The 25,320-nt window shown below is 41.9% G+C and overlaps 2 protein-coding genes and 1 gene segment (V, D, J or C); 2 read left to right on the top strand and 1 right to left on the bottom strand.

Annotated features, from left to right (window-relative positions):
- Positions 1–1,951: 1,951 nt before the first annotated feature.
- On the top strand, positions 1,952–9,404 carry LOC115035429 (serine/threonine-protein kinase PAK 2-like). Its single transcript, XM_029493227.1, has 15 exons — positions 1,952–2,095; positions 3,536–3,729; positions 3,802–3,908; positions 4,231–4,378; positions 4,485–4,501; positions 4,604–4,717; positions 4,967–5,090; positions 5,202–5,265; positions 5,396–5,444; positions 5,775–5,887; positions 5,979–6,096; positions 6,338–6,437; positions 6,580–6,776; positions 7,185–7,322; positions 7,575–9,404. Exons 2-15 carry the CDS (start codon positions 3,552–3,554, stop codon positions 7,659–7,661), a joined length of 1,554 nt encoding a protein of 517 aa, XP_029349087.1. The 5' UTR covers positions 1,952–2,095; positions 3,536–3,551; the 3' UTR covers positions 7,662–9,404.
- Positions 9,405–12,523: 3,119 nt separating this feature from the next.
- LOC115035324 (immunoglobulin lambda constant 6-like) lies at positions 12,524–15,426 on the bottom strand. The segment is given in 3 exon segments: positions 12,524–13,649; positions 14,236–15,181; positions 15,292–15,426. Coding segments are annotated over 2 exon segments (330 nt in total).
- A 1,883-nt stretch (positions 15,427–17,309) lies between these two features.
- Positions 17,310–23,822, top strand: LOC115036217 (excitatory amino acid transporter 5-like). Its single transcript, XM_029494342.1, has 11 exons — positions 17,310–17,474; positions 18,505–18,584; positions 18,869–19,084; positions 20,793–20,835; positions 20,948–21,161; positions 21,621–21,720; positions 22,440–22,673; positions 22,753–22,947; positions 23,036–23,170; positions 23,265–23,412; positions 23,676–23,822. The coding sequence occupies exons 1-11, from the start codon at positions 17,310–17,312 to the stop codon at positions 23,820–23,822; spliced, it is 1,677 nt and encodes a 558-aa protein (XP_029350202.1).
- The last annotated feature ends 1,498 nt before the right edge of the window (positions 23,823–25,320 follow it).

The raw sequence follows: 25,320 nt of genomic DNA, 5'->3' as shown, positions 1-25,320 counted from the left end.
GACAGAGAGGTGAGGCAGCTGTTTGAATAACAGGATAAGGTGCTCTGTGTGGGTGTGCAGCTGGCCAGTGTGTTTACGTTTCATTCCCTGCCAGGCACATAATCAGCCAAGTGACTGTGGAGGCTACGGAGCACAAACAGTACGTGTGTGTAGGGTATGCTTTCTATGAAAGAGTAGGTTGTATATATTTTACGTTTCTGTGTATCTGAATGAAAATGGATGGAAGTGGTTTGTGTGTGTCAGCTTCATCACTCCTTCCAGGAAGTCCTCCACAGAATTTCCTTTTATAGAAGCCAGATACAAAAGACTTGCCGTCCACTTCCTGTAAACACCTCGGCGGCTGTGTTTGCAACGATCTGGTTGGCGGGCCTGGTCCTGTGACCTCTTTAGGCGCTCGGGGAGTTCCAGGATGAGGAAGTGGGTTTCCCTTGACGCTGGCCAATCACAGGGAATAGAAAGTGCCCTGATACATCGGGAGCGTGGCAAATGAGGAAGAGAAATTATATAGGGCAGAGAGATGAGCCAGGCTCCGGAGCGCTGCGATGATGTCCTCTGTGAACTGAGAACAGATGAGGGATACAGCTGGCAGCTGCATGGATGTAAAATATTATGTTTGGTTACCAAGTTATGAAGAGTGTGATGGAATAACTTGGAAAAAAGAAGAGTAGAGAGGAATGTGAAGGGAAATGTGCAGCCTACAACTGCTAAGGCATCAAATTCATTTTGGCTGAAACTGTTAGATGACTCATCAGTTAGGAGATTGACAGTGATTGATTGATCATTTTGATCCATTTTAAACAAGTCTCCATGAGAGGACACTGGTCAGACAGAATAAATAGTGAGAGCGTTTCTTTTCTTTCTTTTTTTTTTCATGTGAACATTGTTTGTTTCTTTATGTATTAACTGTATACTTCACATTGTGCAAAATCTGGCTGTATGCCGATCATCAAATGGTGCTTTTTTTCATGAATAGGGGGCAGGCAATATAATATAATATAAGATTTGATTTCCTGCTCCTTTTTGCAAATGGGAAACTTAATGAGTTGAATGAATGAAATATTAGTCCCTTTGCAAAAAAAAAGACTACATCTCATTAACCTAATCCGACTCTACTTCAAACCATAGATTGTTAATAAAAATGGATTTAGACAACAGGGCGGAAAAGTGAAGCCAATCCTGAAGATCCTCAAATGAAAGACATGACTTAAATCTTTACTTTGGCATATAAGATACCCCCAAAATGATGACAAACACTCACCAAACAGAAAGACAAAACATAATCTCTTTAGGATTTAATACTTTTTAATGTGTTTGGCTTGTGTTCATTTAAACAAAGAATCAGCTGGCAGCCAGTTAGCTTAGTATAAAGTTTCAAGGACTTTTAAGGGTAAAAGGCAAATTAATCTATTATTAATCATGTCAGTCGTAACAGGGTGTGGGCCGTTACACAAACGCAAGCATGTAGCCTGCAGTGCTGACACGTGCACCTGCCCGCTTCACTCAAACTTTTTTTATTTATTTTTTATTTTTTTGCTGCTGTGCTCAGGAACTCAGCTCACAGCCGCATAAAAGATGTTCAAGTGCTCACAATGGAGCCCCTGTTGGAAAGGGGAGTGTGTGTTTCAGGCCAGGGAATGTGTGTATGTTTGAGACAGCCTCCCTGCATGTGTAGGAGTCTTGTGTGTGTGTGAGAGAGAGAGAGAGAGAGAGATGAACAGGAGAGCACGTCTGCTGCAGCCCTCCAGCTATTGAATTCCTACAGAGAGACAGCTTGTCTCAGCCTGGCCAGCTAGCACCAAACATGAAGTCCACACACACACACACACACATGCACACACTTTTAAAATGCACATTAAGGCTGAAGCTAGGGCTAATTTTATCCTGCCTGGGCAAGAGTACACTTGTCCCATCATGGATTTCTGAGGAATGAGGCAGCCTGCTAAGACCTGCCCTGTGGAGGGGAGGAAAGGGAGAACTGTAAGAAACCAAGCCATGAGAGTAAAGTAGATAAATGACAACTGGAGAAGGAGGTATTCACACGCAGATTTCATTGTTTACGTGGTCTTCTGTGAGGTGCAGAAGAAGCGACAAACAGGTGAGTACCTTCACAGTTTAGACAAAAAGAAACAAAACTTCTTAGAAGACATTTGGGGAATTAAGGCGAGAAAGAGGAATGTCTCAGTTTCACGGTTCAGGCTCATTTCGTTGTGGTTTTTGCAGTGAAAGGAGTTTTGCCACATCACAGAATCTAAAGTTTACCAGCAACTTCAGACATGAGTGTCCGGTCATTTACACATCATTGAACAGACGCTGGATGATTTTCATCAAAGGCTCAGATTTACAGAGTAGTGAATGATTCACAAATAATTTTGGAAGGGGAAAATGACTGACTGAAGTTAGCGGTGCTGCGTCTCATGGCGTGTCTTTTTGTGGTCTGAGATTGCAGTTACACAGGACAAAGCAGACTGTGTGAGCGTTGTTAAAGGCCTAATGTTGTGTGTATTGGCTCGGCAGGGAAAGGAACCCATGGTCAGATATTTTACAGGTAGAGTCTGAATCAATTTATTTTGTGTTTTTGTTGTTGTTGTTTTCTTTTGCTTGTTTGTTTGTTTTTAGAATGATGAATGATAGAATGATGAGCAAGTGAGGTCAGAAGGGCTGTTAGAGGAGGAGGCTTTAAGTCAAAGGCTTACCTGCCTGAGCTAAGTTTCTCATCCAGGTTTAATACACGCTGTGTCATTGGCGGTCAGACACAGGAAGTGAGGAAACCTTTGTTTGCTTCCTGTTTCCTGTCTGTGACATCACGAAGAATGTAGGCTGCAGCTCATAGTTATTTGAACTGCTTGCTCTGCAGTATGCTGAGAGGTGCTCTTGTGGTTGATGGTTTCATTTGTGCGCGTGTCTGTATGTGTCTACTCTCTGTTTTCACCATATTTGGGTAATGGTTGAAATATAAAATGTGGAAGGTGTTCACAAATACATGTGTGAAAATGCAGTTGTGCAGTTCTGTCTCTTATTTTGTCCATCTGATTTACAAGCGAATGTAGGCTAAAGCACAGAAACACAACATCAACACAACACATATACACACACACACACACTCAAACTGAGCTCATAGCAGTCAGTCAGCTTCTTACTGAGAGTCTCTTCCCTCTCAGCCTCACTGCTTCCTTTCCTTCCTCATTCATCTGTAAGCTTGTACGAGACTCAACACGTCACTTAGCCCATTCAGCCTTATTTCCTGCTCTCAAATTCTCTGGTCCTTTGCTCCAGCACTCCGTGCTTCTCCACAAACTGGGGCCTGGATGGATTAGTTAGGCATGCGTGAGTTTTGTCTTCATTTGATGTTCAGTTTTTGTTCAGCTATTCCTCATTTTGAGCTAACGTGTCATGCTTTCACTGGCATTGTGAAATTGTGTGTGTGTGTGTGGGGGGCAGGAAGAGGTGAACGAGGGATCGAGCATACAACCCACTCCTAGACTTGGTGAAAGTCTCGGATGCGTTTAAACTTGTGCATCTCATCTCGTCTCTACAGGTGCACTTGTGTGTAGATGTGTGACAGCAGAGTGTGTGACGACAAGCCCCCTGCCCCCCCTGTCAGGATGAGTAGCCAAGGAGGAGGAGCCAAAGACGGCCAGTCAGCCAATCACAACTCTCGGCCGCTGCCGTCTGTACCAGAGGAGAAGAAGTCCAGAAACAAGATCATCTCAATGTTTGCCTCTGAGAAAGGTGAGGAACATTCAGGACTACATATATATACATAAAGGTACCCAAACACTGACCTTTGACCTCTATCTGCAGGAGGTAGGAAGAAGGACCGGGACAAGGACAGACCTGAGATATCCTCCCCGTCAGACTTTGAACACACCATCCATGTGGGTTTTGATGCAGTCACAGGAGAGTTCACCGTAAGTATCTCACAGTGATACTTTTCTAAATCAATGTCACTTTGCCTGGTTTGGAGTTGGAGTTGGAGTTGGAGCAAAACAGTTAGCATGTTCAAAGCTCACCTTCTGACACCTTTTTAAAGCTCAGTGATTTCCAGCCACATTCTCAGCCTGCTCAGCGAAAAACAAGCAGCTTGTGAAAACTAATTGTTCATCCTTTGTAAATGACTTTGTTCTATCCCACTTTGTTTCTGTTGTTCTTATTATAACATTACGTAAACATATATCATTTTTCACAAGTGCTAAATATCCAGCTATGCTAACTCGGCTTGTGTTTGTCCAGGGCATGCCGGACCAGTGGGCCCGTCTTCTTCAAACCTCTAACATAAGTAAATCAGAACAGAAACAGAATCCTCAGGCCGTCCTCGACATTCTGAAGTTCTACGACTCCACCAGTGGAAAACAAAAATACCTCAGTTTTTCCGCCTCAGGTCAGTTTCCTTTCAGTCAACAGATCAATAAACGTCCACTTTTTCAGCTGTGCAGACTTTCTCTCTGGTCCTGACACTTTCTGTTGTGTTGTTTTCTCTCTCTCAGACAAAGACTCGCAGTCGGTGAGCAGCTCCTGTTGTTACTTCCACTTATTAAAAAAGCGTGACATTAACCTCGTTCAGCGACTTATTTAGATTTTATCTGTGCATATTTGTTTGTCGCAGCCAGGCAAGCAGGGTACAGCTACTTCCCCATCAGGTGGCAAGGATGGCGACGATGATGACGATGACGATACGCCACCTCCAGTTGTGGCCCCACGGCCAGAACACACAAAATCAGTGAGTAGTTGTGACAGAATTGTGATTTTTTTTTTTTTTTCCCCCCCACAATGCAAGAAAGCAGACATCAAGTAAACAATGTTGTATAAACTGTGAAACCAGTAAGTTATTTTAGACATTTAGACATTTAGTTGACACTCTTCTCTAGAGTGAATTTTAGTCTTTGTGACTAAAGTCAGGTGACTATAAATAGAAAAGATCATCCAAGGTCAGTTTTCTTGAACTTTTTTCTTTCCCCTGTTGTGTTAGGTATACACAAGATCAGTCATAGATCCTATCCCTGCTCCAGAGGGAGACGCCGCCTCCAAGGCAGCCGACAAACAGAAAAAGAAGGGAGGCAAAATGACTGACGAAGAGATCATGGAGAAACTAAGTATGGCCACCGCTCAGATACAAACTGAAAATGACACACTGCAGGCAGAGTCGCCTTCTATTTTTGACTCCACTAGAGCTGACTTGACTTTTTTTTTCGGGTGACTCTTAGGAACTATTGTCAGCATCGGAGATCCTAAGAAAAAATACACTCGCTATGAGAAGATCGGCCAGGGGTGAGTCAGGAGTGAGAATGGAGGCTGCTTGTCCAAACTGATTATAAGGAACATTTCAACAACGACATTGTCATTAGCATTAATGGGAAAAGGCCTCGCTTTCCACCTCTCACTGTTTTTCTGCTCTCAGGGCATCTGGTACAGTTTACACAGCCATAGATGTTGCCACTGGACAAGAGGTAAGATTATTAAATCTGCTGTTTCTTAGACCAGAAAACGAAACCACCCACAGAGTTCCTTGACACACACACACACACACACGCTATAAATCTCTGGAGTCAACAGGAATTCTTTCTTGGGAAACAGGAGAAGACTTTGGCGAGAAGTTTGAGGAAATACCAGAACCTCAGTTCCCACATTCAACACATTTTCTCTTGAAAATAAAGCTCTATGGAAAAAAAAAAACACCTCGTTTGGAAGCTTTAAATCATCAGAACCTGAGAGTCCAAAAATTCTATGCCTATTCTTATTGCCTATTTATGGCATTTACCAGATGTTGTGTTTCACAGGTGGCCATCAAACAGATTAACCTGCAGAAGCAGCCAAAGAAAGAGCTAATTATCAACGAGATCTTGGTCATGAAGGAGCTGAAGAACCCCAACATTGTCAATTTCTTAGATAGGTAACACAGAACTAACACATACTGAGCAGACCATCACACAATACACATCTCTAATGAATCTGATCATTCAAGCTTGTGCATGTATTTTTAGTTTCCTTGTAGGAGATGAGCTTTTTGTGGTGATGGAGTATCTGGCCGGTGGCTCTCTGACCGATGTCGTGACGGAGACGTGTATGGACGAGGCTCAGATCGCTGCTGTGTGCAGAGAGGTATGACTCTTCTCAGACAGAAGAGCTTGCAGAAGATACCAGTGAAGACCCGTCAAAGCACTTGTGTCGCATTAAAAACGGTTTCGCTGACAGGACTTGACTTTCTTCTCACACCGAGTTGTATCTCTTTGTCTTTACCAACACACCCACAGCATATGAAAATCGTTTCGCATTGTTTGCTTTTGCCACTTATGCACATCGCATTTTGCAGATACTAACCTTTCTCCCTCTCTCTGTTCAGGTCCTTCAGGCTCTAGAGTTTCTTCATGCCAACCAGGTCATCCACAGAGACATCAAGAGTGACAACGTCCTGCTGGGGATGGACGGCTCAGTCAAGCTCAGTGAGAGACACAGAGCACACGCAAACATGCACATTAAAACAGTTTTAATGTTGGACGTACACTTTTATTCTCAGCTGTGGTAAGGACCGTGAATATAATTATCTAACCCGTGTTTTTTTTTTTTTTTCTCCTCTCTTTGCAGCTGACTTCGGTTTCTGTGCCCAGATCACTCCAGAGCAGAGCAAGCGCAGCACAATGGTGGGGACTCCATACTGGATGGCTCCAGAGGTGGTGACTAGGAAAGCCTACGGACCCAAAGTGGACATTTGGTCTTTGGGGATTATGGCCATAGAGATGGTGGAGGGAGAACCTCCATATCTCAATGAGAACCCTCTCAGGGTGAGTGTTTGCTGGGAGGAGGAAAAGGGGATATTTGATTTGGTGACTTCACATTTAAGGAAAATCTCATTTATCCAGTACAAAATGAATCATGATGACTTTAGTGATCCCCTGACTTTTCCTCTAGCACCACCATGAGGTCAAAATTTCATGTCCTCAGTTAATGTTATAACACCTGCAGTCACGACGGGCCATATTTGCCCTTGCCTTCTCATCTGTGAAGCTCTTTAAACAGCCTGTATGAAATGTGCTTTGCAAATAGAATTTCATTGATTGATTCATTGCATATCATATTTGATTATCAGGGTTACATCTTCGTAGAAATATGTAGAACATTTTTGATGTTTACTAATCTAGCTTACTAAATCCTAACTAATTAATTAATGCATTTTATTGTGTTGATCTTAGGCATTGTATTTAATTGCCACCAATGGGACTCCTGAGCTGCAGAGTCCAGAGAAGCTGTCCCCTGTCTTCAGAGCCTTCCTGTCCCGTTGTCTGGAAATGGATGTGGAGAAACGAGGATCAGGCAGAGAACTGCTACAGGTACAGCGGGCTCACAGGATCGTTCTGCACATTATGGGATTCTGTGTGACTACTTAAATAAATATGAACACCACATCGTGACAAAAGAGGGAAACCAGAGGATTTGTGACATTTTTGTTAGAAGAGCGATTCAAACATGAGTCCATAACTAAAACAGCTGCAGAGTAATAACCCCAGAATAAGAGAGGTTTCTAAAGATTGATTTCAAATTTTCACTTCATTCTATGTGATGTCTGCTCTGTCTCTGTGTAGCATCCATTCCTGAAGCTGGCCAAGCCTCTGTCCAGCCTCACCCCACTAATTCTGGCAGCTAAGGAGGCCATGAGGAGCAACCGCTAACTCGCAGTCTCAGACTGCAAGACCTGATGCCAACGACATCCAAGCCAGCCAGCATTTTCGACTGGTTTACCCATGATGGTCATCAGACCCTCTGTTTGTGTGTTTTGTTGTTGTTGTTGTTGTTCATCCCTGCGTTCCTTTCCAAAGCCATATTTAACTTATCTTTGTGCCTTGGTCCAAATCACCACAAAGCCATAGTTCTCTATACGTTGCTGCCTTGTCACGTGTGCGTAGTTAACGCCGACGCTGGTCCTTCTTCTATACTAACTGCAAGAACAGTGCACTCTTAAGATAGGAAGGAAATTGGCATCAATCAGTGGACTGATTGATTTCTCAAAATTGTTATCTATCAAAGCTGTGACTACTTGTGACTCATTTCAAGTGTCGGACATCTATAAGCTACCACCTTTGACCTTATAATCTTCACTTTGATGACAACATTGAGAAGAAATATTGGAGGAGTTGAAATTTGACATTCATGAAAACAGTTGCCATGGAACCAGTTTATTTAAAAATTTTTTTATTAAGCTTCAAGACATTAGCGACCTTCTTTGATGTGACGAATCTTCAAATTCATGAAGTTCAATGAAACTGGTATATTTGGCCTCTGTTGCTACGGCAACACACATGCATATTGACTAGACTGGAGTCCATTAATTCTGATGTTGGCCTGGAAAAGTACAATGCACTAAGTTTGCCCTCAACTGACGGGGACAGTGTAGTCTTTGTGTCATGGAAAACCCAAACCAGTGTCCTTGTTCGACCCCATAGCTCATTCCAGGAAACGGCTGAGATACAAGTCTGTTTTCTGTACGTGAAACCTTTTTATTAATTTCCAGTGATAGTTGACAAAATGTCCAGCCTTCTGGTGGCAGTTTAGGGTGTTTTCATGCAGCAAAATAGGCACTATCATCATCTCAACGTGGACTTTATGCACCTCTGCTATCAACCTCCTCTACAAACTATGCAAACTATGAACACTGAAAAGTGCCTCGAAAGCTCGGGGTCACTGTATCTGCAACATTTCTCTCAATATGCTGCTTTGTTTGGATGCTCTGTCTCTGTCTCTGCCTTTTGCAATAGATACTTTCCTGTCAATGTGTTGGTGTGAGTCCAGCACAAATACTGTATGAACATGTCTGCTGAACTGGAGGAAAACTTTGCTTTTTTTTTTTTTTTTTTTTTTTGTATATTTCATATTGGTATTACTGTATTTTTTTACAGCTTTTAAAATATATGTATATCATTGTTTTATACTTGTATCTAACACAAAAGAGGACTTTTTTTTATTTTTTAAAGCATTTTTTTTTATGTACCAGTTCATCCTCAGTTTCCCCGCAGTTGTGCAATTATGAACTTGTATTGATAAACCTGAGAAACTCAAGCCGCACCAGAGCCAATCCGTATTTGAAAGTGGCTGTTTTCACTTTCTCTAAGTCACTCATGACTTTGATGTATGCCTCCTTTTATTTACAGCCGGTTCAGACAATCACAGTAAAAAGAATTATTACGCATAGCTTTAACAGACGCATGACGCAGGGAGCCCCATTCACATGGAAGGTTGAAGTATGAGCAGATTGGAACACACGATGCAGCATTTGACCAGCGCACATTCCCCTCATTTGTGATCATATGAATGATTGGTAAATCTAAAAGGAATGCGTTATCATTCATTGTGAGAGCAACAGTTTGTGATGTTGAATGGAATACACAGTATGTAAATTATTAATAAAGGTGGACCAAAAGAGATTTGAGTGTTGGTTATTGAAGGGGCTGCGAGGGTGAATGTAGGTTGTTTATTTTGACCCCAGAGGGCAGCATTCAGGTCTATGCAGCAGAAACAGACACGTGTGTTCATCTATAGAGTATTTCACTTGAACATCTGTTTTCAAGTTTTTAAATCACTTTATAATCACTTTTTTCTTTAAACACACAAACATTACATCCATATAAATATTTTTCCATACTATCCACACTCAGGCTCATTCATTTGAGTGTGTGTAGCAAATGCACTCGCCAGTCTGTCCATGCGAACTGATGCAGAGATGAGAGCTGTTATCGTCCTCTATATGTTATATAATGCAAACTTTTACATGCAGTGCGATAGCATGTGTTGTATATTTTTTATATATTCACTGGCCCATCCAGGCGGGACACCTGAACACTGACAGCACAAACACCACATTGATAAACTTCCATGTCATTTTCAGTCAAAAGGGAAGTGAAACACAGATTTTCATGTGCCTGACAATCAGGTTCTAGGTTTAGTTCCCCTTTACTGCTCCAGATGGTCAATGATGCAACCCGTCCTTCCTGGCTGAGAAATAGAAACAGGCTGTTTCAGTTCAGAGACAGATATAACATTCATTTGCAGTATTTCTCCTGCATCAGAGCTACTAATATATTGTTCATTAAACAGCACAGAACTCAAAATGCCTTATCAATGGCAGATGCAAGATTCTGTATTTCTGATATATATTCAGAACAAGATTTATCTTATGAATATATCCACTGTTAGAAAATAATGAACAACAGTCTTTCAATCAATATTTCATCATTGTCAGTACAGAGGAATAACTTTTTATTGTTGTACAATAAAAAGAGGCAGATATTAAAAATACTGAATGTGTATTATATTGTTAGTTCAGATTATAATCTGACACCTGGGTTAGGGTTGAAGACCACTTCACTACAGTCACCAGAGATCAGCGACAACACAACCTCGCAATCATCTCTGTGTTGCCAGGGTCAGAATTTCCCCTTCAGCTGAGAAACACAACATTTTATTCAGCGCTGCACTAAAGCAGCGGTGTGAATTTCCTCCACATGAAGTTGGAACGTCAGCAGAGGACAGTGTGCACTTGCCGATGAGCACAAAGGCCTTTTGGCGGCTTTGCAAAGACAGAAAGAGCAGAGAGATGAGAAACAGAAAGTCTAAAGTTTCTCCATGAGCTGAGTGAGTTTGCATGGAAATAAAACCTGCTCTCACTCCACCTCATCTGCCCCTCTCAGTTTCATGAGGACAGGTGGGCCCACATGTGCTTTGCATGACTTTTATGCATCGCTGACAGTTACAGTCAGTCTGAACCGTTGAAAACTGCATCAGGATAACTGATGCTTGTCCTGTTGGGTTTTCTGAGGGTGAGAAGGTCTAACTTTTATCTCATATCATATATTAATATTTGGAGTGAGTGGAACTTCCCTCATATTTAGTTTTGAATCTTGACAAATTTTTAAACTATTGTATTAAAATTAAGATTTTTATTCCCATTGTCATTCAACAGTCTTTTAAAGACAATTTTCTGACCCAGACTGATTAATTGAAGTTCTGTTCATCTTGGAGGGACTTCAAATATTGGTTCTGATCTCAGATGGGACCTTCAGAAACCTGGACAGGATCCAAAACTTCTTATATACCACGCATGAACTCCAAACTCAGGAACTCTGTCTCGGATCAGAGGCAGTACATCTGATTCTCTGATTCTCATTACACTTTAGCCATCAGTGATGTTCAAGCTGAAGCTGTTGGAGATTACCGCCGTCTGGGCTTCCACAGAGATGGAGCGTTTACACAGGGCTGGAAAAAAACTTCCCTCAGTCTAACTGAAGTGAAAACGTCTGCTGCAGGAACAGAAAGTTACTGAGGAGGAAAACTGGGCCAGTGAACTAATGAACTCATATAATTCACATGAAATAAAATCAAAATTTACCGATTGAATATTAAGAAAACAGTGACGGAAATGGCAAAAGGCATTCCAGTTAATTTTAATATTTCCACTTTAAATAAAGATTATTTCTACAGTGTTGTTGAACTTTTCTGAACGTGACAGAGAAATGATCAAATCAAATCAAATCACACCAACCACAGTGGATACAAACTGATCCATAAATCCTCAGCTGCTCCGCTAATATGAATATATTCTTCTCTCTGATGAAGATGATATTTAGTGTAAATCCAAGCGGCATTATTTCTCCTGATGTTTGTCCCTCGTTGCCTTCAGTCTGTGGAGAGCAGAGAGATCATTTCCATAGAGAGGAGGCTTTGCATCGTCAGCTGATCCTCCAGTGAAGTGAGAAGGTTTATAGTCCTGTGAGTTCAACACTGCAGGACTCAGATCTGTCAGTCAACACAGCAGAAAGCACAACCACCATGACTCTCATCACCATCCTCATCTGGACGCTGGCCTGCTGCTGTTTTCCAGGTTCATTCACTCAGCAACATTTCAGACATGATGTGCTGCCTTTTCTCTTCGTTTCTTTCTGCTGATAAATGACACATTTGTTTTTATGTGCAGGATGCAGCGGTCAGGTGACTGTGACTCAGCCTTCAGTAGAGACAGCCAGTCCAGGATCCACCGTCACTCTGACCTGTAAAACCAGCCGGAATGTTTATAATGATGGTGATGATGATTTTATGTTCTGGTACCAACAGAAAACTGGACAGTCTCCAAAGCTCCTGATAAGATATGTAAACCAACGTGTATCAGGAACACCAGCTCGGTTTAGTGGCAGTGGAAGCCGCTCTGACTTCAGTTTGACCATCAGTGGAGTTCAGACTGAAGATGCAGCAGTTTATTACTGTCAGAGTTATCATGAGATAAATAGTGCTGCTGTGTTCACACAGTGATTTGTAGTCGTACAAAAACCTCCCTCAGCCAGATGCAGAGACACTGAGCTGTTAGAGCAGGAAGAGACTCTGACACAGACCGCTGAACACAGAGCTGACAGTAAACCCACCAAGCACCAAATACTGATTCACATATGAATATACATTAAAGAGATTTTATATTTATTGATTTTCACAACAGGATAAGTGTGTATCACATCATATGAAGCTCATTTCCTACAAACAGTCGAGTCAATAGAAGTTTTTGTGTCATTTAAAAAAACAAAACATTTCACATTTTCAGGAATAAACTTCAAACAAGGACCTAAAATTATTTTTTTCTCTCTTTTCTTTTCTTTGCTTATTAGAAATAATTTAAACTTATTTGGGCTCATGTCAGTGTCTGCTGAAGGTACAGAGAGTTAGTGAGCAGGAAAACTGGTCCAGTGAACAAAACACAGGAGTCATCAAGAAGAACCACAATGAATCTAAACACAACTGAAACTCATCAACTCCTTTCCATTTACACTTTATTCTTATCGTCTTCTCATTGGATGAAGTCAAAATCTAAATAAAAAGACACTAACAGAAAGAAGAGTGAGTGTTCCCAATTTATTTCAACATTTTAAAGGTTCAAAAGTTCATTCATAATTTTCTTTATTGTAGATTGAAAATGTCAGAAAGTAAATTTAAACTGTTTCCTGTTCTGGTCATATATTAACAGGTATGGTACTGAACTGATGATGGATTTATTTTTCATATTTGAAAAAAAAAACAAAAACACTAAGACACCAACTCATAGTAAAACACTCTTTTATTTGATGATGAGTAAATGATTCTAACATATTTCTAATGAAACCAGGTTTTCTTTAACCAAATAAGAGTCTGTTTCATTCTAACAGTAAATCAACTTTAAGCTGAAGGGCAGAAGCAGGCTGAAACAGTGAGCAGAGATCTGTAAAAGCAGCAGAAATGTGTGGCGAGAAGAGATGAGCAGCTTCACGAAGATCTCCATCAAAGAAGCAGCATCGTCTCCAGACAGGAAGTGATGCTGAAGCTCTACTCGGAGCAGCGGTCAGGCTCCAGGGTTTGAGTGACAGGACTGTGTCCATTCAGAATGGCCTCACAGCTCACTGAGCCCGCCTTCCTCCACTGGTCTTCAGAGAGGCTCAGGGTGCTGCTCCACCTGTAGCGGCCGTCGCTCCCCAGGACCTCGGGGCTATTTGACACCCCCGAGGAGCTGCTGCTGCCCCCCACCTTCCAGCCCAGCCTCCAGGCTGAGGGGAAGCCCCCGTTGGCCAGACACACCAGCGTAGCATCACCCTGCTGCAGCTTCTCTCTGGAGGGGGGGAAGACGGTCAGGATGGGCCGCACCACCCCCACTGGAGGAGAGAGAGGTGGAGGAAAGATAAAGGAAGGAGAATGAAGGCTTGTTGATAAAGAAAGCAGACGTACTGCTCATTTACTGCACTGATCAAATGAAACACAACAACATCTCATAAATCACTCAGCATCAGACACACCATTCAAGAGTCAGAGCAACTGAAACAAACTGGACTGATGAAGATAGTTTAAAGTGACCGAGCTGAAACTCTGATGAGAAAACAGTTCCAACCTTTGTCATCTGTCTCTTTCACTTCCTTTTCTCTACGTGTAAAAGGAATGAACCGTGAACACAGAGCCGAGCCGCTTTTACACATAAAATATATTTATGTCATGTTGTTTTTCAAAGTGAAGCGAAAATCTCATTTCAACGGTTTTGTTTTAAATCTAAAATTTACGTTTCGAAACATTTTGAGGCAGAAAATAGTTCATCAGACTGAGATCAGCTTTTCTGTATAACACAACTTTTACAAAAACAAAAATGATCAACATTTGAGAACTGAGCTGAATCACAATGCACTTCAAAATGTTAAATAAACTTAAAAAAGATAAAACTTTAGCAAAATGAAAATCACTGGTACTTACAGTCCATGATGAGTTTGGTTCCTCCACCAAAAGTCCTCCACAGTGATACAAACTCATTAAGCGGCCGTACAAAAACCTCCTGCACTGTGAACAATCATCTATCCACTGAAAACAATCTCTGCTTGTTCTGATAACACAGAAAAATATCTACTTTTCACATCTACACAGTTTGTTTCATGATATGAACTGAAATGATTTGAAACATGAAGATTATTTCTTCAGTTTTCTTGAACTTTTCTAAACCTGACAGAGAAACGATCACAGTCTCCTTGTAACAAAGTCACATTTTCCACACTTTAATAGCAGCTGATAAATGGTTGAATGAACATGTTGTTTTTTAATGTTAATGATTTTAAGAGGGTTTTTAAGAGTCATTCAAATAAAAATAATGATCTACGTTGAACTTGACAAACAGACAACAAACAGACACATCACACCAACCACAGAGGACACAAACTGATCCTTAAATCCTCAGCTGCTCCGCTAATATGAATATATTCTTCTCTTTGATGAAGATGATATTTAGTGTAAATCCAAGCAGCATTATTTCTCTTGATGTTTGTCCCTCGTTGCCTTCAGTCTGTGGAGAGCAGAGAGATCATTTCCATAGAGAGGAGGCTTTGCATCGTCAGCTGATCCTCCAGTGAAGTGAGAAGGTTTATAGTCCTGTGAGTTCAACACTGCAGGACTCAGATCTGTCAGTCAACACAGCAGAAAGCACAACCACCATGACTCTCATCACCATCCTCATCTGGACGCTGGCCTGCTGCTGTTTTCCAGGTTCATTCACTCAGCAACATTTCAGACATGATGTGCTGCCTTTTCTCTTCGTTTCTTTCTGCTGATAAATGACACATTTGTTTTTGTGTGCAGGATGCAGCGGTCAGGTGACTGTGACTCAGCCTTCAGTAGAGACAGCCAGTCCAGGATCCACCGTCACTCTGACCTGTAAAACCAGTGAGGATGTTTATAATGATGGTGATGATGATTTTATGTTCTGGTACCAACAGAAATCTGGACAGTCTCCAAAGCTCCTGATCACATATGTAAACCAACCTGAATCAGGAACACCAGATCGGTTTAGTGGCAGTGGAAGCGGCTCTGACTTCAGTTTGACCATCAGTGGAGTTCAGACTGACGATGCAGCAGTTTATCACTGTCAGAGTTTTCATAGCATAAATAGTGCCTGGGTGTTCACACAGTGATTTGTAGTCGTACAAAAACCTCCCTCAGCCAGATGCAGAGACACTGAGCTGTTAGAGCAGGAAGAGACTCTGACACAGACCGCTGAACACAGAGCTGACAGTAAACCCACCAAGCACTAACTAATGCATTTCATTTGTCCCAAACAGCCACTACTTTTCCTTCCTTACATAATTTATTCGGTCCTTAAGCAGATTATGATCTGAATGCATTCTGATTCTTCCTGTTTTAAACACTTCCAATAATGTACAAGACGACTCAGGATGAAAAAAAAAAATTTTGTAACTCCATTTAATCTTCTTTCTTTTTCCTTTTGAGTTCAGCGTTGATGCAGCTGTCCAGCAGGGAGCAACACACACACACAGACGCACACACGTTCACACACACGTTCTCATTTTGGAGCAGTTAGACAGAGAAATGTTGACAATGAAAAGAAAAATAGTAAAGACAAATAAACTTAAAATGCCCCTCAGTGAAACCATTCGATGTTCTAATTCAATTCTGATCCTTTCATATTTTCTACTCTTCTACAAAGATGATATTTAGTAGAACTCCAAGCAGCATTTCTCCTGATGTTCTCCCACGTTGCCTTCAGTCAGAGGAGCTAGAGGTAGAATGTTTTAGTTAACATTTTATCATTTAGCCGAACAACATCTCAGCTTTGATTGAATGAGACTATTGTGAATTTGCAGAAGAACTCTTTTATGTTCCATTACATTCCTTTTTCCACTAAACCCACTAAAACTACTCATGGTTGCGTTTAGGTTTGTTACCTATCTGGCTAAAATGATGCCCCGCTAGTCAGGCAAATGAAACAGGTCACAAAGGCACAAATGTTTCTGAAAATGTTCCCTATTTGTACCGTTGCATTGTTCAAGGTGGGGATTTAATGTTATTGGATTGGTTACAGGTGACGTAGGCACAGCCACTGTAAGACTGGACGGAGTCAAGTTTGGATCTGATCCCAGGTCAGCATGGACACTGACGTCAACAGCCGTAGGGCAAGTACGGAATTAACAACCAAACAGCCGCCCGGAATAGACAAAGGACTTGGACGTCCGATAACAATGTCATGCCATGATTTCTGTTCGCAGGGTTGTTTTTTGTTGCCACAGTTTTTCCATCTTATACGGTCATATCCATAAACCTAATTCTAAACTTTTACAGATGTAATTATAATTACAGGGAGATGCTTGTCTGCAAGTTACATTCCCATCAACATTTTTGATGGGAATCAACCAAATCAAACAGATTTGACACCTTTACTTACACACAATGAAATATAAGCTCCACATCTCTGTCTGTCCGTGAACGAGTCATCAGTCATGCAGTGTCAGCCTTATTCATGCAGGGCCTGAGTCGTTTCGGTGCATCTTTTGTACGTTCCCTGAACAAGTATGACTTGACGGAGAAGATGCCTAACCTTGTCCTCATGAGGGTTAACTCACAAAGGCCAAAGCTCAAGCATCTGTTTTGTGAATGGGATGACAAAGAGGCCGGTAGTAATAACTCATTATGGGCTATGAACGTAGGAGCTAATCCGTGCTGGTCTTTAGCCTCTTTAATAAGCTGAGAGGCTGGGGAGCACCGTCTGTTACCACAGGATAGGGATAATCCTTTTAGGCAACAGTTTACCTGGAATCAGTTAGTGGACACTTCCTCGCTCGGACCTGATGAGTTCCTCAGTGTGAGACAGGACACACACTTGCTCAGATTCGCCTGCAGTCCTCGGCCTTGGATCTTGTGGGATACGTACTGATCTGCCTCACTCACCGGGAGATCTTATATCTGGATATATCTGGATATCTGGAGTCATTCAGGGGGGAGGGAGGGTGGGATCTTGTTGGGGTACAGGCCGACTCTGAATCAGGATGACGGGGTTTCAGAAGCTGTTTAACGGTCTGGTGTCGGTGAAAATCAGGGCGTACGTCAAGGACTACTGCAAGAGGAATGGTCTCCTCACGCTCTCTGTCTTTGCCGTGGTGACCGGCTGCGTGCTCGGGTTCCTGCTCAGGTCGTTCAACCTGTCCACACAGGTATGGATGAAGGGATGGAGGTTCAACAAGAAGCAATCCGACTGGTCTGAAATCTGTACACCGTAATTAACGTTGCGTGGTAGAGACGGCAAAGATCAGGTCGGAAGTTAGAAGAAAGGGAGAAATAGTTAAAGCAGAGAGAGAATTATTACCTGATGGCACTTCTCATCAGGTTTATTCAATTTTATAACGTCTTGGCGTTCGTGGTTTTCATCTTAAAGCCCAAGACTTCACTTGTTTGGTTCAGGCTCATTGCCCTCACTGCAGGCGGTTGTTTTGTGTAAACACAAAAAACCCTCTAAAAACTGTGAACAGGGATACAAGGATTATTTAGCATCTTAAGAATCCGGAATTGGTGGAGACCAAAAGAGAGATAAAAGAGAGGAAATATTACATATTCAAACTCAGTGTTGATACCGTAGGAAAGCTAACAACTGAAAAGGTCATGCAATGTCATGTTGATGTTTATAGTTTGTTTCCAATAGTTGCCAAATAATTTTGAAAAGGCCAAATGCTCTCCTGATGTTATGTTAAAGTGATGTAAGAAGCTCTTAATGGGACAAGTGGCTTACCTGTGGTGGCGAACACTGAATCAGTCATTTGTGTCCAGCTTGTTCTGCAATTTAACCTTTGTGATGGCAGCAGCTCATTAAAACTACACGCTCATCCCCATGAGTAAAGAAAGGAGCTGAGAGAGAACGAAGAGCAGCCAAACGGGCAACGTTCACATCTAAGCCACTTAGTTACGCTCTTTACAATGTTTAAAGGAAGTTTGATATGTTTGACACAGATCCGTCATTTGATCTTACACAAATTTTAGTGTTGTGCAACTTAATTAATAAATCCAGTCATATTCATTTAACACTTAGAAGTTACTAAAGAAGGGGATCCTTAAAATATCAAATCAGAAACAGAACAGATCTGCATAAAACTGCATGAGAGATACATTTTATAATGTTAGCAGTAAATGAACTCTCAAAGGGAAGCCATTTTGAATGTTGTCTCAGGTGTTTCTCTCTCACATTCACAGGCCAAGATCTACTTCTCGTTCCCCGGAGAGCTGCTGATGAGGATGTTAAAGATGTTGATTTTGCCTCTCATCACCTCCAGGTAAGAAAAGCCTTCATCTGCGTTAGACCAGTCTCATTTTCAAGCTGTAGCATTGCAGCCTATAAGATCACATCTGACAGAGTGTTAGGATGACAGCCATTCAGATGCTCCTTTCATTCTCGAAGGATGGAGTATGACTTTTCCCATTCACCCAACATGTAGCAAAAAATGTTGAAAAACCATTTCCCCCTCCTCCTTCTGACGTATTCGGTCATAATTCAGGGGTTATAACTTGGACATAGACAGACATGATCTAATCAATCATTTCCCATTTCCCAATGCAGTCTTATGTCCGGCCTGTCAGCTATGGACACGAAGGCGAGCGGTCGGCTGGGGGTCCTCACCATCACCTACTACCTGTGGACAACCTTCATCGCTGTCATTGTCGGCATCGTGCTGGTGCTCATCATTCACCCGGGGACGGGCTCTGAGAAAGATGGTCACCATACAAGTTCAGGGCCTGTCATGACATCTGCTGACGCTCTGCTGGACCTCATTAGGTAAACATCCCCTTGACCAGAAACCCTTGTGACCTTTGACCTCAGACATGATTTCATTTAGTCTTCCTTCCACAGTAAACACGCTACTCCAGATTTTGACCAGGTTAAAGAATTTATAACTTTTTCTGATGGATGTTGAGATGAAAGAAAAATATAGCAAACCCTACATTTTGTTCTTGAGCAAAGGAATGGGCCAACCATCGCTGTCATCACTAGCTGGAATAAAATTAGACAACTCGGTGAAGATGTTCTTCTTCCTCTTAAGTACTTTGTGAGAATGGCTTAAAAGACCTTTCCTAGTAAATAGATTTTTTTCCTACATTTGTTGCTGCTCTGAGGGGGATTTTCCATTAGAAACACTAAGAAGAGATAGTGACACTGACAGTCTGTGCTATTTTCAAAGCAGCATGATTTCCCACCTTCACTTTGTTGTAAGAGCGTGGGAAATCCCTCTCCTGATAGGGGATTTTCAGGAGAGCGCTGATCTTCCACTCTATCTTCTTAGCATTGTTTTTCAGGATGAAGATTTGCTCTCTTTTATCACCTGGAAAAACCAGTAAAGGCTACTTAAATCCAGTGGAGATCCAGTTTAGGCTTTGTAAAGTCCCTGCCCTTCCTTAAGAACAGGAAGCTTCCTAATTGCAAAATCTAAAGGAATGAGTGTGATCCTTGGAGCTGACGTTAAAAGGTTTTGCAAAAAAACAAACAAACAAAAAAAAAAAAACAACAGGAAGTCAGAAATCACGAACTCCTCAGGAAATAAACGGTAACGTTCTGATATGCTGTGAACTCTGAGGACTCCAAAAAAATGATGACAAAACAAATTAAATGGGAGCAAATTTGGAATCAAATCAAAAGATGAAAGATCAGCTTGTGGATGTGCATCTGATATGAAACTCTTATTGTCAGCAGTGTGCTGAGAAGACAAAGGAAAAAAAAAAAAACGTCCTGCAGCGTCGCTCCTACACAGCAGGTCAGCTAAGAATAGGGTGGCAATTTAATTGTGATCTGTTAAGCCTGCACTTTCCCAGAAGGCTCTTGTGCAGTGTGAGCTCAATGGGATAGAGCTTCCAGTGTGTGTGTGTGTGTGTGTGTTTGTTCATGCTTACTGAAGGGCCATTCATGTCAGAGATCCACTAATACCTTCTTCTCAAACCTGAGTATTTTATAGCGCTGGGGTGTGTGTGAGTTGCTGTGGGTCAAAGGTCAGGTCTACATTTCAGTCCTCTTACGTGTTTGTCGAGCTTCCTGCCCCAGCTGCCAGTGTCACTGACGGTGCGGTTCATGTCCAGGATGCCGACTGAATGACCGGTGGCATCTTTTCTAACTGTTTACTTACAGTTATATATTCACGATGCTCACCAGTAATAGTAATCAATCATATATGAACATGGAGGTGAAACAAACAAAAAAAAAAAAAAAAACTAAATTTCTTATCTGGTTCAAATAATTAACATGATAAAAAAAAAAGGTGAAAAGGCAAGAGTTTCTTTGCCCAGCTCTTCTGGTGCTTCAGATCACATCATTTTCAAAGCTTTGCTTCTGTTTTTGCTGGATTTGGCCTCAGATGGAAGTTTCTATCACACCATATGACCTTCATCAAATCCCATCCACTGCTGAGATGGGTACATTATTTGTATTTGGTATATTCGGCATGCTGTTTCACTGCACCACTGATGGGATGTTGTCTCTGTGCTGTCTTCTATAGGAACATGATCCCATCGAATCTGATCGAAGCAACATTTCAGCAGGTGAGCGGCCAAAGGGAGGAAACTTACAGTTGATAGTTTAACACTCATTAATGCGACGTGCAAAGTGCACCTACTAACAGATCTGCCTTTGCTCCCTTTCCTCCTTTTCCAGTACCGCACAGATTTGGTGCCCATCGTGCAAAGCAATGATCTAAAAGAGTCTCAGGCCAACTACGTGTACGTCATGCCAGACTACCACAACCCTCAGCTAGGCCACCCGGTCTTCCTGGAGATCACACCTGCGCCTGACATCAAGTATAAGATCGTCCCCAGTACGAGCAAGGGCATGAACGTGCTGGGGATCGTCATCTTCTCAGCCACCATGGGTAAGCTCATTATTCCATGAGAGGAACTTTAAGTCTCAAGTCTGCTTCCGTGGTTTTTCTGCTCCAACATTATAGTTTGTGTTTTTGACTTTCTCCTGTTTTTGTAGATTACGAGCTTATTATTTGCGGCTAAGCGTCAAAGTGGTCATGCTTTTTCAACGTGCAGTGGTGGAAGAAAAATATAATTTGTTTTAGAAAAGTTGCCCCTGCTTCTTATGTATCACATTAGATCTGCATAAAAGGGTATCGGCAGCATTACAGCTGATGATGAGGGAGTAAACTGTCATATTGTGGCTTATTGATAATAATAAGAAATAATGATTATGCGATTGATTATTTATAAAAAAAATATATATATATTTGTAAATGGTTAACCAAAAATGAAAAGAAATTTGCTGCATGGCAGGTATCATGACTACAGACTACAAACACGTGTGTGAATGCTTGATCTGTTCTCAGGCCTGCTGCTGGGGAAGATGGGAGAACGTGGAGCGCCACTTGTCAACGTGTGTCAGTGCATCAACGAGTGCGTCATGAAGATCATTAATGCGGCTATGTGGTAAGGCTGCGCACACGCACGCACACACACACACACACACACACACACACACACACACACACCTACACGCATGCATCCAAAAAAAGACAGACAACACAGAGTTCACAGAGCAGAGCTGGATTATATCTAAAAATAGAGCTCAACAGGGTGTGAAGTGTCCTCGCTGCTTCTCACGGGGTGCCTCGAAATAACCCTGAAAGAGTTTGGTCCAGACCGTGTCTTGAAGGAACTCTGACTGAAAGTGATGATTTGTGATTTGATTTTATTTGCTTGTGAATGGAGCACAGAGGTATTTTCCTAAATAAGAGTAGATGTAAGACTGTTCATTAACTGCTCTACATGTCCACATGTCCTCTACATGTCTCGGGCCTGGCTGCAGGGGCCATGAGAGCATTAGCGAAGGCGGCCACTGTTGTTAGGTGTCCCCGTTAATCCAAAGGTCTTTGGCCGCGACATGACCATCTCGTATCTTTCAAACATTGCCTGAATTTACGCACAGGCATGCATATCAGAGTTTTCTTTCAAAGGAGCAAATGTTTTGTTTACATTCACTGTGACTGTCCTTAGAGTATAAAATACATGTTGCACACAAATTTCGAAAATATGACGCACAATGACCAAACATTGGTCGATAATGATAAGTAACATCTCAGAGTAGCTTTAAGTTAAAGCAGGAAGTTTCAAAATGAATTTCAAAGGTGTTTCTCTTGTCTTTGAAGGTACTTCCCCTTCGGTATTGTGTTCCTTGTGGCCGGAAAGATTCTGGATATGCATGATCCAGCCCACCTGGGGGAGAAGCTGGGCATGTACTTCATCACAGTCCTGTCTGGCCTGTTCGTGCACGGCCTCATCCTGCTGCCGCTCTTCTTCTACTTCTTCACTCGCAGAAATCCCTTCCCTTATATCAGAGGCCTTCTGCAGGCCCTTGTCATTGCTTTGGCCACATCATCCAGGTACGGGGAGAGTTATTTTTGTAAATCAGTTGATCCATCGTGTAGCTCCTCCCACACCTTATGTCTTCTCCACGTGCAGTTCAGCCACTTTGCCAATCACCATGAAGTGTCTCCTGGAGAACTGTGGAGTGGACCGGCAGATCGCACGCTTTGTGCTGCCGGTGGGAGCTACCATCAACATGGACGGGACAGCTCTGTACGAGGCGGTGGCGGCCATCTTCATTGCTCAGGTCAATGAGTATGACTTGGACTTTGGCCAGTTGGTCACCATTAGGTGAGAACAGGGTCTGACTCACTGTCCTCCAACGATTATTTCTCTCTGTTGAGAAGATTGGGTTTTCATCCACGTTTCTTTTAAACAGTATCACGGCAACAGCGGCCAGCATTGGGGCAGCCGGGATACCTCAGGCAGGTCTGGTTACCATGGTGATTGTCCTGACCTCTGTGGGGTTACCACCTGCTGACATCTCGCTGATTGTGGCCATCGACTGGGTTCTGTGAGTGCCACTAAAACTTAATACACTGTATGGAGTGTTTTTTTTGGGATGTTGAGAGAAGGTTAAAATCATTTTCCGCCCATTCCTTTCTCAGCGATCGCTTTCGGACGATGATCAACGTTCTCGGTGACGCCTTAGCTGCAGGGATCATGGCTCATATATGTAAGAAGGACTTTGAGAAAGCAGCCGCTGCTGCACCTTCGACTCCCACTCCTAGCAACAATGGAGGTGGCCCCAAAAGGGTGAGCTGGGCATCTTCTAATTGACTGCTTTTAAAATCTTTAATCTGGAGTTTAATGATGATTAAAACAATCCTGATATTTGGTCACATTTGGTAATCTCCTTTGTGGCTCAGGACAAAAACGTGCACATTCGCATGCTGAAAATATAAAATTAATTTATAACTTTGTAGTGAATTTCAAAAACTAATTTGGGAAATCCAAATTTTTAAAAAAAACTTTCAGTAACATAACTAATCGGGCTGCCGCTTGCATCTTCCCCACAGAGAGACACAGTCATCTCCTTTGGAAACCAAAGCGTGGCGCTGTCTGATGCCCCTCTGATCACACACCGCTGCGATTACGTGTTCGAGGTGGATGGAGACAATGTGCTGGAAAGACCCGTGGCCTGCTACAACCTCTGCCAAGTCTGACACACTTACACAAGATGGACATCAAGGAAATACTGCCTGCTACAGGTCATCAATTCAAAGGGGCCGACGATGGAAGATCCACTTAGGTTTTCCATCTTAGATGAGACCAAGAATATTGTGGTGTCAGGGTTTAGCAGCTTGGGTCAACTTTGCCTGTGCCATGCTGAAAACAAAACTCTTCGTTGCTTGATGTGCACTGGGTGTCCTTGAGTTCTGACTGAATGACAGGAGGTGTGAAGAAATGCATTAAGTTTGACATATGATCTACAACTCACACTGACAGTTGCTTGAACCCAAATGCACTTCGCAGACATCATATGTTGCAATTATATGCAATAGATGGAGACACGCTTTCATAGCCGGCCTGTCCTAATGTAGTCTGATTGCAGGTTTTGAGTTGCCTTAACCTGATCTCAGATTTGACAATGATCCTGAGAACCTGAAAGACTTGAAAGTAAACAGGAAGAGGAAAGCAAGGAGCAAAATGTGATTTGAGTTGTACCTTTATCTGTCTTAGAGGTAGATTGTATACTAAAGCAAACAATTATAACTATCGTAGCACAAGGAAACCAAATTCACTTGTGTTTTTATACATGCGCTTTTAATTTTGTGTTTTCTAATAAAAACCTGATTCTCTGGAAGGTTCTTTCAATGCATGATTTTACTTGGAAACTAAATTGGACAAAAGATGAATGACATTATGAATGAAAGAAGAGTTGGGAATCCACCACAGTAACTCCTTTCTGTGTAGTGATAAATTGTCATGTTTCTTTTTTTGTTTGTTTGTTTTTAAGCCATTCCTTCCATGGAAGCTGTCCTACCTCTGCCACTTGATACAGTTTTGCAATTCTTGAAAGAGTTTCGGGCAAAAAAAGATTTTCTTTGCAGGCTTTTCAACATCTCACCTTGAACACCATTTTTACATTTGTGCTAAGGCAGATTCTTCTGACAGCAGCTGGAGAAATGCTGCAGTGACGTCAGAAGCAAATTACTGGTCCTGCAGCATGCGATCAGCTGCCAGGTGAGTGTACAAGACAATTAATTCATCATGCGAAATACTCATTTGTACAAATGTCTCCAATTGTTGCTAATAAGTAAAATAGGTTATATAGTCATTTTACAAGAATACTATTGCACCATGTTTTTATTGAAATGATCAAATGTTAGAAGACATTTAATGGACTCCAACTTAGTGTTCAAAACCAAGATAAACAAGAAAAAAAAAAAAATAAGAAAAGAACGAAAAAACAATGCATTAAAAACACTCCAATAAGTAACAAGTACGACTGAATACATCGTCAAATAAATATTTGCGCATCTTCTGGTGTAAAATTCACCACTTCCACCTATAAATTAAGGCAGAATGCAGTTTAATCTGACTGCCTGTAAAACAAATTCACTTGCATCGTTCATGCAAATCCAACGAGACTGCTGAGAAAACTAAGCAGTAACACAACGCAAGTAGAAAAAAGAAATAATGAAAAAGATGACTATCGCC

The sequence above is a fragment of the Echeneis naucrates genome, chromosome 22, assembly GCF_900963305.1.
Source record: "Echeneis naucrates chromosome 22, fEcheNa1.1, whole genome shotgun sequence".
Lineage (NCBI taxonomy): Eukaryota > Metazoa > Chordata > Actinopteri > Carangiformes > Echeneidae > Echeneis > Echeneis naucrates.
This window is presented reverse-complemented; position numbering and strand designations above follow the sequence as displayed.